This window comes from Terrapene carolina, unplaced genomic scaffold (assembly GCF_002925995.2).
Source record: "Terrapene carolina triunguis isolate 2854851 unplaced genomic scaffold, T_m_triunguis-2.0 Scaffold211, whole genome shotgun sequence".
Lineage (NCBI taxonomy): Eukaryota > Metazoa > Chordata > Testudines > Emydidae > Terrapene > Terrapene triunguis.
This window is the reverse complement of record NW_020664562.1, coordinates 14,103,100-14,118,674: the sequence shown is the minus strand read 5'-3', so window position 1 is coordinate 14,118,674 and position 15,575 is coordinate 14,103,100. Positions and strand designations below refer to the sequence as shown.

Below are 15,575 nucleotides of genomic sequence, written 5' to 3'. Positions count from 1 at the left end.
TTCCCTATTCTCACTTACCATAACTAGGGCTCCACCAAATTCACCGCCATGAAAAACGTGTCACTGACCATGAAATCTGGTCTCCCTCTATGAAATCTGGTCTTTTGTGTGCTTTTACCCTATACTATACCTATTTCACGGGGGAGACCAGAGTTTCTCAAATTGGGGGGTCCTGATCCAAAAGGGAGTTGCAGGGGTCACAAGGTTATTTTAGGGGGATTGTGGTATTGCCACCCTTATTTCTATGCTGCTTTCAGAGCTGGGCGGCCGGAGAGCAGCGGCTGTTGGCCAGGCTCTGAAGGCAATGCCCCGCTATTAGCAGCTCAGAAGTAAGGGTGGCAATGCCATACCATGCCACCCTTACTTCTGCGCTGCTGCCTTCAAAACTGGGTGGCCGGAGAGTGGCGGCTGCTGACTGAAGGCCCAGCTCTCCAGACAGCACTTACCTACGTCTACACTTACCTCCGGGTCCGACGGCAGGCAATCGATGTTCTGGGATCGATTTATCGCGTCTTGTCTAGACATGATAAATCGATCCCGGAAGTGCTCGCCGTCGACGCTGGTACTCCAGCTTGGCGAGAGGAGTACGCGGCATCGCCGGGGGAGCCTGCCTGCAGCGTCTGGACCCGCGGTAAGTTCGGACTAAGGTACTTCGAATTCAGCTACGTTATTAACGTAGCTGAATTTGCGTACCTTAGTCCGAAGTGGGGGGGTAGTGTGGACCAGGCCTAAGGGTGGCAATACCATACCATGCCATCTTTCTGCGCTGCTGCTGGCAGCGGCTTGGCCTTCAGAGCTGAGCTCCTGGCCAGCAGCCGCCACTCTCCAGCTGCCCAGCTCTGAAGGTAGCGCGGCCGCCTGCAGCTGCGCAGAAGTAAGGGTAGCAGTACCACAACCCCCCGTACAATAATCTTGCAACTTCCCCACAACTCCTTTTTGGGTCAGAACCCCTAAAATTACAACACTGTGAAATTTTACATTTAAATAGCTGAAATAATGAAATTTACCATTCTAAAAATCCTGTGACCATGAAATTGACCAAAATGGACTGTTAATTTGGTAAGATCCTAACCATAACGGACAGAGCTGAACTGAAATCTTACACTAAAAATAATCTAGAATTTTTGTATTTCAATAAGCTATTCAGTGCTCTTGAGTTTTGATGACCTTTAACCAAAGAGAGAACTTAAATATACACCTCTACCCCGATATAACGTGACCTGATATAACACGAGTTCGGATATAAAGTGGTAAAGCAGTGCTCGGGGGCGTGGGGCTGCGCACTCCGGCGGATCAAAGCAAGTTCGATATAATGCGGTTTCACCTATAACATGGTAAGATTTTTTTGGCTCCCGAGGACGGTGTTATATCGGGGTAGAGGTGTACTTCAGCATTTCTTATCTTTTGCATGGTAAGAATAATTCTTCGAGTGATTGCACATGTCCATTCCACTGTAGATGTGCGCATGCCCCGAGCAGTCGCCAGAAAATTTTCCCTTAGTGGTACCCTTTGGCTCAGCTGTGGCGCCCCATGGTGCTGTGTGCTCATAGTGCCGGTATAAAGGGCCTGACCAACCCTGTGCCCCTCAGTTTCTTTCTTACCGCCCATGACAGTTGCTGGAACTGCTCTCCTTGCTTCATCAAGCTGTTCTCAGTGGTCTTAGTGTTTTCTTCTTTTCTTCATATTGTGTATATATAGTTAACATGTAAATAGTTCTTTGAGTGCTTGCACATGTCCATTCCATTGTAGGTGTGTGCACGCCCTGTGCACAGCTGCTGGAAATTTTTCCCCAGTGGTATCCATTGGGTTGGCTCTGGCACCCCCTGGTGCTGCACACGCGTAGTGCTGGTATAAGGGGCGGGACCATGCTGAGCCTACACTCCTCAGTTTCTTCTTACCGCCCACGATGGCTGTTGGAACTTCCCTCCTTGCTTCAGCAAGACTCTCTAGTGGTTCCTCTCTCTACCTAGTTGTATATAGTTAGTATTTATAAGTATAGAAATAGTTGTTTGTAGTTTTAATAGTTGTTAGATTGGTTTTGGGGGATACCTCTCCATTGCTGTAGAGGCTACCCGGTACTGGGGCATGCCTTGGTCGCCAGGGTTTAAACTCTGCTCCTCCTGTGGTAAGCCAGTGCCAACAAGCGACCCACACTTAAGCTGTCCCAAGTGTTTGGGGGAAACCCACAAGAAGGACTGCTGTCAGATCTGCAGGGAGTTCAAACCTCACACTCAAAAAGACGGCGCAGTGAGATTGAAAGTCCTGATGGAGGCAGCATTCAGACCAGCCTTGGAGCCAAGATCTGAATCAACACCAAGTACATCTGCATTGGTGCGCAGCGCACCTCCGGCAGGTGGGGGGCTCAGTACCTCTCCACCGGTGCCCAAGGGGAGATGGGCAGAGACAAAAGGATGGAGCGAGACCCGTGTTGGATCGCTCTCCCTCCCCAGCACCGCCTCAGTCAGCGGCCTCATCGGACCCGTATACCCCACCTAGGGATGCGCCACAGCCCTCCACTAGACAGCGCATGGAGAGCTTTGCAGTGCCATCCACACCAGAAGCTTATGTGGCGGCAAGAGATTAAATGATGCTTCTGGTACGAAGGTCTCTAGGGGATCAGAAGGTAGCACAGCCAGCAGACAAGGAGGTCCCTCTACAGTCAGACCAGCACTGAGATCGGTTTCTAGGGGAAAACCCCCATTGGGCGCACCTTGCCTAGAGCTTCTCCATGACACCGCTCTCCAGCACCAGGTGGCTTGGCACCGCTGTGGTTGCCCCGTTCCTCTTCCACCTCCTCTTTGGAGTCAGAGGCGGAGTCCTGCTACGCTTGTCGTCGGAGCTGCTGAGAATGCCGGCACCGCTCTCCGCACCCACCCAGCCCAACTGGAGCAGCTACTGCCATGGCACCAGGGAGCCTGGCTGGTGGCACCATGGGGACCTGCACCCATGCAGTGGCCATTCTGCAGCCTGCGGGGGTTCCCACCGGGACAAGGCTTTGGCTTGAGGTATTCATATTCTGTGGCCTTGGAGAGCTGAGCCCCTCAAGTACACAGAGCCGTCCTTGGGCATATGCAGAATACGCAGCTGCGTAGGGCACTACAAAATTTGGGGCACCAAATTGCCCCAAATTTCATGGTGCCTATGCAGCTGTGTGCTTCGTATGTGGCAGCGCTGGCAGCCTGCCCCATTCCCCAACTGGCCCCCCTGTGGGGTGCGCCCACTGCAAGGAGCAGGGACGTTCCTAGGAGGGTGCGGGACCCGGGACAACTCCCTCCATCCTCATTTTCCACTCCTTCTCCCAAGCCCCCTCCCCCAGCAACGGACGCAACCCAGGGGATTAGCGGGCGGGCCTGGCGCTGGCAGCAGGGGTCAAGCCTATCCCCGCACTCACCAGTAGTGGCAGGAAATAGAGCAACCCAGCCCAACCCGCTCCTCTTCACTGGCTCCCCGCTGTGTTGGTGAATGCGGGGGAAGGGTGGCGGACCCCTTCCACCAAGCCCCCTGCCCCGAGCGACATGGCTGGGGTGAGGGGAGCGAAGTGGGCTGGGGCCGGGTCGTTTCACTTCTTGCTGCTGGTGCCAGGCCCCCCGCTAATCCCCAAAGCGCCCCCCCACAGCTCCTGCCACCACGGCCCCGCAGGCCTTGAGTGCAGCCCAGACCCTCTGCGGGGGCGGGTGGGGCGGGGCGGGGAGCAGGTGCTTGGGCTGCATAGGGCACCATAATTGGTAGGGACGGGGCTGCAAGTACAGCATCGAGATACACTGGAACCCGGTACTGACTACATGGAGAAGCCCGCCGGACAGCAGGAGTAGAGCCCTCTGGCAGAGGGAGGGGCGGACATTACACCGGCACCGCGTGTTTCCTCCTCACCTGATGAAGCGCTGTTGGGGAAGGAGTTGTTCCCAGTATGGGATGATTATACGGCCCACCAGGACTTATTAAAGCGGGTGGCGTCCAACCTAAACATCCATGTGGAGGAAGTAAGGGAATCTACTGAAGGCTTCCTGGACATCTTAGGGACGGCAGGTCCCTCTAGGATGGCCCTTCCCGTATGTGATGTGATTATGAAGCCCATAAAATCTTTGTGGCTCCCTCCCTCTCATTGCCAAGTGGACTGAGCTAAAATATTTTGTACCAGCCAAGGGCTTTCTGTGAGTTCTTATTTTCTCACCCTACCACAGGGTGCCTCGTAGTGATGGCTGCCAGAGAGAGAGAGACCATCAAGGCCAGGCAGGACTGACACCTAAGGCAAAAAATCCTAAAAAATTAGACCTCCTGGGGAGAAAGGCCTATTCTATAGGAGGATTGCAGTTCCGAATAGTGAACCAGCAAGCCCTGTTGTCTTGCTACGATTTTAATATGTGGGGGGTTAATGGACAAATTTCTGGACAAATTCCCCCAGGACAATAGGGGTTCTTGGCCCTCGTGGAGGAGGGAAAGACAGTGGCGAGGACTTTGTTGCAGGCCACCCTGAATTCTGCGGCCAGGTAAATGGCCACGGCTGTCACTATATGTTAGCTTCGTGGTTGCAACGGTCAGGTTTTCCTCAGGACATGCAACAGACAATCCAAGACCTGCCCTCTGAGGGATTGTCTCTCTTTTCTGAACTAAAGGATGTGAGGCTACATGGCCTTAAAGATTTTAGGGCGCCACTGAAATTGCTGGGTCTGCATATGCCCGCCCAGTCCTATAGACCTCAGCAGTATGGATGTTATTACTCCCAGCCACACAGGCAGGATCAGAGGAGGAGGAGAAATGGGGGGTTTGGGCGCAGACCCCCTCTGCCCTCATTCTCCATGGGACCTTCTCAGGTTGCTCCGAGCCAATCCTGCACCTTGAGATACTTGTTTTGACGAGGCACTTGAGGACGGACTACTAACCCCCCTCCTACAGGATCCAGCCAACCCTATCTTTTCTAACCGCCTTTCCCGTTTCCTCCAAGCCTGGGAACACATCACTTTGGACCGCTGGGTCCTAAGCACTGTGGAATCTAGATACAGTAACTCATTTAATGTTGTCCCACTTAACGTTGTTTCAGTGTTACGTCCCTGCTCAATTAGGGAACATGCTTGTTTAAAGTTTAAAGTTGTGCAGTGCTCCCTTATAACGTCGTTTGGCTGCCTGCTTGTAAGATTCTGTGGAAGAGCAGCGACTTTACAAGGGAGTATTGCACAAGTTCCGCATCTCTGCCTCCTCCCCCTCTCTCCCAGCGCTTCCCCCACCACCAAACAGCTGTTTGGCGGCACTTAGGACTTTCTGGGAGAGAGGGGGAGGAGTGGAGACGCAGGGCTTCCCCGCTCCTGCCCCTCCCTCCCAGAAAGTTCTAAGCGCGAAGTGCTGGGAGGGAGGGGCAGGAGTGGGGAAGCGCCGTGTTTCTGATCCTCCCTCTCCCTCCCAGAAAGTCCTAAGCACCGCCAAATAGCTGTGGAGTGAAGCGGGGACAGTAAGAGGCGGGCCTGGAGCATTCCTGGCAAAATCCGAGCCTGTTCTCCGGGGAAGCTGCCACTGCTGCTGCAAAGGTGCTTCCTAGCATCCTTGCCTGGAGCGGGCTGTGCCTGTGTAGGGTAAGCCAGGGGCACTTCCCAACCACAGTACAGTACTGTACAGTATAATGCCTTTTGTCTGCCCCAAAAAATTTCCTTGGAACCTAACCCCCCGCATTTACATTAAATCTTATGGGACAACTGGAATCGTTTAACATTGTTTCACTTAAAGTTGCATTTTTCAGGAACATAACTACATTAAGTGAGGAGTTACTGTACCCTCCAGTTTGTTTCTACCCCATTTTCCCACCCCCCCTTCCCTATCCCTCTTCAGGGACCTTTCTCACGAGCTTTTCCTGTAACAAGAGGTTCAATCCCTCCTTCGGATGGGAGCTCTGGAAGAACTAAGGGGAAGAGGGTACTATCCCGGTATTTTTTTATACCCAAGGCCAAGGCAGGTCTCAGGACCTTCCTAGACCTGCACAGTCTCAACCATTATCACAAGAAGTAGAACTTTCACATGGTCTCCTTGGCTTCAATCATCCCGTCACTGGATCCAGGGATTGGTATGCTGCCCTCAACTTGAAAGATGCCTATTTCCTTAAATTGATATTCCAGGGCCAAAGGAGGTACCTAAGGTTTGTGGTGAGCCAGGCCTATTACCAGTTTGTGTCCCTGCCTTTTGTACTGTCCGTGGCCCCAAGAGTATTCATCAAATGAATGGCAGTGGTAGTGGTTTTCTGAGAAAGAAAGGGGTCCAAGTCTTCCTGTAACTTGACAACTGGCTGATCAAAGGTCAGTCCCAAGTGGAGGTGGAGCTGGACATTGCTCCGATACAAATGACCTTTCAGTCCTTGAGTCTACTAATAAACATCCAGAAGTTGACCCTCATACTGGTGCAATTTATAGGGGCAGTTCTCGACTCCCTACAAGCAAAAGCTCTTCTATCCAAGGACCGCTTCTGAGAGATTTCGTCCAAAATAAACTCCCTGCAGTCACAGCTGATTACGACAGTTCAAGTTTGTTTAAGCCTCCTCGGACACATGGCATCGTGCACCTATGTGGTTTGACATGCGAGTCTGAGACTCAGATCACCTCTCCAAGCTTGGTTAGCCACTGTCTATTCCCCCTCCAGGCACCACTTGGACAGGGTTCTCACGATACCTCCGCAAGTTTTGGACTCGGTGACGTGGTGGTTAGACCGCAGAGTGGTCATCATGGGGGTACCTTTCGCGAGGCCCTGAGCATCCGCACATCTGATCACTGACATCTCAGTGCTAGGATGTGGTCTGTGGTCTCGAGAGGAGTTCTTGCTCCATATCAATATCAGGAAACCGGGGCTGTCTGCCTGGCTTTGCCAGGCATTCTTGCCTCACATCACAAACACAATTATCTCTGTTTTTACGGGCAATACCTTGGCCATGTTCTATATCAACAGACGGAGGAACTCTGTCAAGAGGTAGTCTGTCTCTGGGAATTCTGCATAGCAAATTCGATAGGCCTCGAAGCGTCTTACATTCCAGGGATGAAAAAATCTTCTTGCAGATCGCCTGAGCAGGTCCTTCTCTGCTCACCACGAGTGCTCTCTCCACCTGGATGTCACCAGTGACATTTTCCGTAGGTGGGGAGTTCCCCACATAGACCTGTTTGCCATCCATACCAACAGGAAGTGTCAGCAATTCTGCTCCCTGAGGGTCTCTCATCAGCACTTTTCTCCTGTTACGTTCGAATCACCTACTGTACGCTTTTCCGCCCATCCCGTTGATTCACAAGGTTCTGATGAAGATCAAGCAGTACTGAGCTTGGGTCATCCTAATAGCTCCACCGGGGCCCAGGGAACATTGGTACTCCCCACTACTATGGCTGTCCGTGGAGCCTCTGAACAGTCTCTCGTTATTCCAATCCTGATCATGCAGGACTACGGGCCACTATAGGCGGCGAGTTATATGGATCTGTGGTGCCCATGCTCCACCAATTTTCAGGAACGTGGGCCCGGCTCCACCAATGTTTGGGCTTGTATTTTCAGAGCTATCCCATCCATAGGACGGACCAGGGCAACCACCCTGGCCCCGCGCTTTGGGGGGCACCGTGCTTCAGCGGGAAGCGGGGTCCAAGGCAGCCTGGAGGGTTAGCGGGGGGCTCGGCCTTCCCGCCCCTGCTCCGCCCCACCCCCACTCTATCCCTTCCCCCAAGCTCTCACCCCCGCTTCCTCCTCTTTCCAGCTTCCGCCTCCTCCCCCGAGTGATGCCAGCGGAGCGGGGTGGGCTGGGGCCAGGTCGCTCGCTGCTGCCGGCGCCAGGCCTCCCCCACTAGCTTCCCAGGCTGCCCTGGACCCCACGTCCCCCTGAAGAGCGGTGCTCTCCAAAGCATGGGGCCTGAGGCGGTTACCCTGGTCCGTCCTATCGACGGGATGGCTCTGCTTGGACCCGTTCTGGGCACCATCAAAAATTATACAAACCTGGCACCCATGTGGGCCACAGCTTCATCCAAACCTCAGTGCATTGCATCTGAAGACCTGAAATCTTTATGGCTAAACCCTGAGGAACTAGCTTGCTCCGAGCAGGTGCATAAAGTTCTGCTGGGCAGCAGGAAGCCCTCCACGAGGGCAACTTACTGGGAAAAATGGAAGCGATTTTCTGTGCAGTCATCACAGCAAGGAGTTCCACCAGAGTGCACATCCCTGCAAATTGTTTTGGATTACCTTTTATCCTTGAAACACCAAGGCCTTGCCCTCTCTTCAATTGAGATTCATCTGACGGCCATCTCCGTGTTCCATCCCAAAGTTGACAGTAAGTCCCTCTCTCTTCTCATGAGAAGGTAAGCTGTTTTCTGAAAGGCCTGGAGAAGGCATTTCCCCAAGTAAGGGCCCCAGTTTCTCCCTTGGAGTTGAACTTTGTCATCTCAAAGCTGACAGACTCGCCCTTTGAGCCACTAGCAACATGCTCATTATTACACCTCTTTTGGGAGGCTGCCTTTCTGGTGGTCATTGTATTGGCCAGGAGAGTATCAGAGATTCGGGCCCTCACCGCAGAGCTTTTCATACACAATTTTCTTTAAAAAGTAAGGTCAAGCTACAGCCACATCCAAAATTTCTTCCAAAAGTAGTGTCCCAGTTCCACTGTAACCAGCCAATCTTTCTCCCAGTCTTTTACCCCACGACTCATGTGAACAGAGAAGAGCAGTGCCTGCATTCTTTGGACATGAGGTAGGCTTGGCATTCTACATTGAAAGGACTAAGCTATTCTGTAGATTGCCTCAACTCTTCATAGCAGTAGCCGAAAGGATGAAAGGCCTCCCTGAATCTGCACAGAGGATTTTGTCTCGGATCACATCATGATCCGAGAGTGTTATGACCTGGCGGGAACTTCCCCTCCACCAAACCTGACTGCTCATTACACAAGGTCTCAGGCCTGTTCCACAGCTTTTCTGGCTCAAGTTCCGATTCAAGACATCTGTAGAGCCACCCACCTGGTCTATGGTACACATGTTTTCGACGCATTATGCCATCACTCAGCAGGTCAGAGATGATTCACACTTTGGCCGCGCAGTACTACAGTTGGCTTGTCCTTGATCGCCAAGCCCACCTCCAACGCAACTGCTTGTGAGTCACCTACAATGAAATGGACATGTGCAAACACTCCAACAAGAAAAAAACTGTTAACTAACATTTCCATAACTGTTCTTTGAGATGTGTTGCACATGTCCATTCCAAGACCCACCTGCTAGCCCTACTCTTGGAGTGGTCGGTAAGAAGAAAATGAGGAGTGCAGGGTCAGCATAGCCCCTTATACTGGCGCTATGAGCATGTGGCACCAGCGGGCTCCAGAGCCAACCCGACGGATACCACTAGGGGAAAAATTTCCGGCAGCTGTGCATGGGGTGCACACACACCTACAACAGAATGAACATGTGCAACACATCTCGAAGAACAACAGTTATGGAAAGGTTAGTAACAGTTTTTTAGGTTAGATACTGTAGTTGGCATTTCTCCATCAGTTAAGGGAGTTTTGTCCGTTCCTGGTGCCGAGGCATGCCTCGGTAACCAGGCTTCAAGCCCTGTGCCTCCTGCAACAAGGCTATGCCTTTGAATGACCTGCGCTCTAGCTGTCTAAAGTGCTTTGGTGAGGCTCACATCAGGGATTGCTGTCAGATCTGCAGCAAGATTAAATCTCATATGAAGAGAGACTGGGAGGCCAGGTTAAAGTTTCTATTGATGAAAACGGTGCTCAGACCTTCTTCTGAGCCAAGCTGGTTGGACTCAGCACCGAGCACATTAGCTTTGATGTAGAGCCCTCCTCCCGCTGTACAGGAGTCCCAGCACCATTCGCCATCCTCAATGCCGAGAAAGAGATATAAGGAGCAGCTGACCAAGATGGGTCATTCTCCAACACTGAAGAAGTCCAAGCACGGGGAGCAGAGTGCAGTGCAACCTAAGTCAGGCCACTCCTCTGCCTCGGCATTGCAGGTGGCACCATTGACTCCAACCCCTATGCAGCCAGTGCTGAATCTGGTCCCGGATGAACTGTCTGCACTGCAGGGACAGTGTGGCATCAGCAATGTCGTGGTTCCATCCACTCCAGAAGCATTCACTGTGGCCAGAGACCTGGTGGCCCTCTTGGTACTGCCGTCGCTGGTGCCGGGGCCTGCGGGCAGGAGGGATCACGTAGCACCCAGCTGCCATCTGGTACTGGGTCGCATGGTACCGTCGAGAGCTGGCCCTGATGCACGCCCCCCCTGCCCCAGGAGTAATCTCCAGCACCAGTGGGAGCCTCACTTCCATGGTCCCTGGAAGAAGGCTCGTTTTCGGAGTCGGAAATTCGGTTGTATTCTTCTCATCCGATGAATAGATTCTGCCACTCCTCCACGCATCCCTACCCCACCGTGGTCCCTGGCACAGGAGTACCATTGAGCACTTGCCCTAGTGGTCACTTTCCAATGCCAATGTAGTGGCCCTTTTGGAACCTGTGGAGATTCCCCCTGATGCAAGACCCCATTCAAGATGCTCTTACTTGGTGATCTCCAAGAGTAGGGTGCCAGAGCTGACTTAATGGTACCACTGAGGGAAAAATTTCCAGCAACTGTTCTCAGGGCACACATACATCTACAGTGGAATGGATATGTGCAAAACATCTCAAAGAACAATTGTTATGGAAAGGTTTGTATTTTGTTCCTTGATGAACTGATGTTTCATCAAACAATATTTTATTTGCTAAGGAACCTGTGTAGTGTAAAATTATTTGGATGCATGACAGGAGAGAAAAAATATTTTAAATGGTTTATTTCTGATTTATATCACTCTTTCTTAAATTATCTCCCTTGTATGCCTCTGGCCTCCTTGTGCCTTTTTCTGTGGTTTTAATGCATAGTTGCCAAGTACATCATAATATCCAAGCGAAATGTTCATTTACTATGAAGGTAGTGATAGCTAGATTTCAGTTTATAGAATTGAAGTCAAGCAGTACACATAGCTTATTTCTCAAGAATATGAAACTCCAGTACAAAGACCATTGCAAACATTGTAAGCTAAAAATCTAAAGAAACTTAGGTGAATGTGTGACATTCTAAGTCTTAGCATTGAGGAGCACCATATTTTCTACACGTCGAGTTAATTGGATGTGTCAGTTAACATGAGGTGCCCGGAGAGGACCTCTTGGGATAGGATTAGTTAAGATTACCCAATGAAGTGTGTTAAATCTTAAATCTTTTGTTGCTGATGGTATGACATACTGTACATAATCATTTCTGGCTTTTCCCAAACAACGTTGAACACATACACTGTGCAATAAAATGAAAGAAGATGGCTCTGTGTCAAATAGCAGTTCTTCAACTTCTCAAAACATAAAAGTACTGCATGTGTTATGGATATCCAGTCTGGAAAGTTGGGCCTGGGGAGAACTCCATGGTTGACACATCTTTTTTCTTCAGCATCTTTACCGGCTACCAGGCATACATTGTATTTAATTACAAAAGCTAAGTATGTCTATTATGTCACTCTGCTTAAGTTGTGGAATGTCAAAGACTACCAGGTACAGTACAATTTTGTTAACTCATTTTACTTAAGGCCTACACTACTCTGGTTCTCCTGAAAAGCAATCCAGTGGAGCTTTCAAAAATACTTTGTTCCTGTTCAGGTTTTATAAAATGTTTTGTTACCTACTAACTCCTTAATCAATGTTTCATAATATAAAAGTTACATTAAGTGTTCTTCAGCTCAGTGTTTTGCCTAGATATCTATCTGCACTTTAGTATTGCCAATGAAATAGCTGTTGGGGGATATTATTTTTAATTGCCAATGTTAGTGATTTTGCTTTTCAAGGAAAATATTGTTTTGACATTGTATTAATTCTCATTGTACTAGAGATTTGCTTGGCTGTTAAATGTTTTCTAAGTCACTAGGGTATGAGCATATAATAAACTGTACTAGCTGCTCTATGCAATTTCCATGCTTAAATTCTTCCACCCAGTTTAGGCAAAATGTTATCTGTTTTTGAGCTTTTATGGTACTGTGTACTAATTTCCTCAGATCTAGTTTTGACGTTTAATTAGGTCAGTGTCCTACACAATAAAAACTTTAAATAATTCAGAGGCCAAAGAGTTTTCTGTTTAGCCTAGAAATGCATGATCTTGCTGTTGTGCAGAATAATTAATAAAAAATAGATATCAGATGAAGAGTTACGACTAGTTGTCTTAGTGGTGGAAAGGAACACTAATCATGGAAAATGTTTTAATTGCATTTAAAATGTTATGCTGAGAATAAGCAATTATTAGATTCCGGAAGATAGTTTTGGGGATGAAAGTCAGTTTGGTATTGAGTAGCTGTTGTATCTACTTTGTAAACCAAGTAAAAGAACAATTTTTAGAAGTTATGGGTATATTTTAGTGAGTGGTTTTCCAGAATAAGACTTCAGTTTGTCAGATTTTTTTTCCAAAGTATGGAATTCTATTTTATTTTTGGAATTTATTAGTATGCTACCTTTTTTAATGCTTTTATAAATGTCTATACTTTTGAAAATAACGTGGTTATACTACTTCAGCTTGAGAATCCTGAAGTTCTTGTTTAGTTATGGGTCTGTTGAGGAACACTAGAAAATGTTCATGTGTAATTACTAACAGTTCAACCGTATTACCTGTTTATAAGATTGAATGCACCTTTAACATAATATTAATGGTAACTTAAATGCACAAGGAGGGCATTCTTGATTATTGCAGCTCTCCTAACAAAGCTGCTTTGTGCGTGGCCTAGGTTCAAAATGTACTTTTGTTGCAACTTTGCTTTGTAATTCTTTATAAATTGATAGCAATGTTATATTGTAAACAGTGCAGAAAATAGCTGTAACTATTCACATTCTTGGCTCACATTAGTGAAACATCTTCCAAGTATCTGATTGCTTCTTCTGAGTAAAACAACCTGAATTGAAATACATACTGTGGTGGTTGTTGTCTCAGTTTGTCGGGTAGTTGGTTCACTTCGTTCTTTACAGTGCCATTTAGTTTCCATAGAGTTGCATTCACATTACGAGGCCATCTAATGGCAAGTACCATTGAAGTGAGTACGAAAATATTGTACCTAAAACTTTAGTAAAAGTAGCTAATGTACTTGTTCAATAGTTAATTTAAACGTTTCTCTGTTAGCTGTTTTAAAAAAAAATCATGACATTTTGCAGGCAATTATGGTATCTAACTTTAAAATTAAAAAATCATCTTTTTGGGAGAGAACCTCAGCTGGGGAAGTCAGTGTAGTTCCACTGACTAACTACTAGCATACATCAGATGAGCACATATTAAACTGGATCCTTTTTCATTTCTTAGCTACTGTAAACCATAAATCTATTAAAATTGAAACCATCAGTTTATATTTTGTCCAAACCAAATGTCAGCTGATAATTTTGACAGTAGAATTTTTTAGCTCAACTAAATATTGAACCTTTATAACCTTTGTAAAGCATTTTAGAGTCCTTAAGGTTTTATATAAGGCCAAAATACCATAAATCTCTGGAAAATCAGTCTGTAAAAAAAAAGCCAACACTTCTTTAGCTCTTAACAGCACATTCTGCATGGTAGCAATATTGACGTGGATTTAAGTTTCAGTATAATCAGGATATTTCAAAAACCCTAATTCCATGTTGAACAAATCCACTTCTTCTCTTAACTTCAAATTGTTACATTTTCTAAGCAAACTTAGACTTCCGAGCTCTAAAGAGGGGCTTGTTTGTTTGTTTTTGTTTGTTTGTGCTATAGTAGTGGCAGGAGGCATAAATGAGAAGAGTGACTTTAAAGAAAAACACGCTGCCTCATCTATCGTATTCTTCTGAGAGAAATAGGATGTTTCATAGGAAAGATTTCAGTTTTGTTCTTGAATGCTGCATGGTTTCCTTGCTGGAATGACAATGAGACACGAAGAACAAGAATAGTGTTGAGAGAGAGTGCTCTTGAATGGGCTGAATTCTGATCTCCTTTGGTTTTTTTCTCAGTTGTTACTAAGGCAAAATCCCATTTGACCTTAATGAAAACTTGCCTGGGTAAGACCTCAAGGTTTGATCCTGCAAATTTCAAAATTGTAGTAGTTGCTCAGACTACACTGTAGTGTTTTGGGGGTTTTGGTTTGGTTTATCTGCCAAAATCTGACACAGTTTTTCCCAGTAATTGGCTGCAGGGCCGTCCTTAGGCATACACGGCTGCGTAGGGCACCTGAAAATTTGGGGCACCACTGAGTCTTAGGCTATGGCTACACTGGTGCTTTACAGCGCTGCAACTTTCTCACTCGGGTGTGAAAAAACACCCCCCTGAGCGCAGCAAGTTACAGCGCTGTAAAGCGCCAGTGTAAACAGTGCCCCAGCGCTGGGAGGCGCACTCCCAGTGCTGTAAGCTAATCCCCTCGTGGAGGTGGAGTACCTGCAGTGCTGGGAGACCACACTCGCACTTCAAAGCACTGCCGCGGGAGCGCTCGCGTGGCAGCGCTTTGAAGTTTTGAGTGTAGCCACAGCCGTAGTGTCCATCCTCCCAGCTCTTCCTTTCCCTGTTCTGACCCTTCCTGCAGGCTCCCACAGCAGCCTGGTGACTCTTACTCCGGAGGGGATCTAGTAACTTAAAAGTGAAAAAGCCTTCCAGACCTATTAGCACAATACTGAAACTGTTAAAGAGCCACTCAAGTGGTAATGAAGCCATTTAACAGGCATTTGCCAACCCCCAGATATATACTGGTTTCATAGTAGCAGCCGTGTTAGTCTGTATCCGCAAAAAGAACAGGAGTACTTGTGGCACCTTAGAGACTAACAAATTGATTAGAGCATAAGCTTTCGTGGGCTACAACCCACTTCAGCCCACGAAAGCTTATGCTCTAATAAATTTGTTAGTCTCTAAGGTGCCACAAGTACTCCTGTTCTTTTTGCAGATATATACTGTCAGTTTCTGAATTTACTGACAAAAACAGTTGTGCATTACTATAATATTTATTCAGAACATGTTAGTCTACAGGACCTTAGTTAAAAATTTGCTTTAAAAATATTTCATTAGTGAATTGGTGATTATAAAATCACATCTCTAAAAAATCCTTGCATAGATTTTTTTGATGCACAATCATCTTTAGCCTTAAATGCTTGGCTCTTCAGACATGCAGTTTTTAAAATATATCCTTCAAAAGACCACCCTTATCTAAAATACACATTTTAATTTTAATTACTATAGTAAAAAAAACTTGCTTCCAAAGTCTTCCTGTCCTTTCTGTCCATCCTTTTCTCCCATTGAAGAGAGCCCTTAAAGGGACAACACCCCTTTCCTTCCAAATAGCTGGACAAAGAGTTTCCCTTTCTTTATTTCTGACTACGTGATGAACTAGTTTTAAGATAATCCTCCAGAAAAATCAGTACCTAGTAAGCTATAAAATCCTCTGTTATGCCTAAAATCTTTGAAAACATATTTTTTAAAGTTGATGAAATTTCATAAACATGTCTCTTGTTATGGCGATCACACAAAGTAAATTAGTGTTCTCTTTTTCTAAAAGCAATGAACGTTGTTATGAACACATTACACTGGTCTACAATTTTTAAGAAGTCGTCTGCTTCAGAGATAAAATGTGCTATTTATTATGTATTT

General features: G+C 47.3%; 1 protein-coding gene across 1 annotated transcript in view; it reads left to right on the top strand.

Moving 5' to 3' along the window:
• Nucleotides 1-7,950: 7,950 nt before the first annotated feature.
• The window catches only part of LOC113407409 (G-protein-signaling modulator 2-like), a 34,555-nt gene continuing 26,930 nt past the window's right edge, over nt 7,951-15,575 (top strand). The window contains exon 1 of the mRNA XM_026655899.2: nt 7,951-8,300. Within this exon, the coding sequence (XP_026511684.2) occupies nt 7,951-8,300 (350 nt within the window). The remainder of the gene's footprint in view (nt 8,301-15,575) is intronic.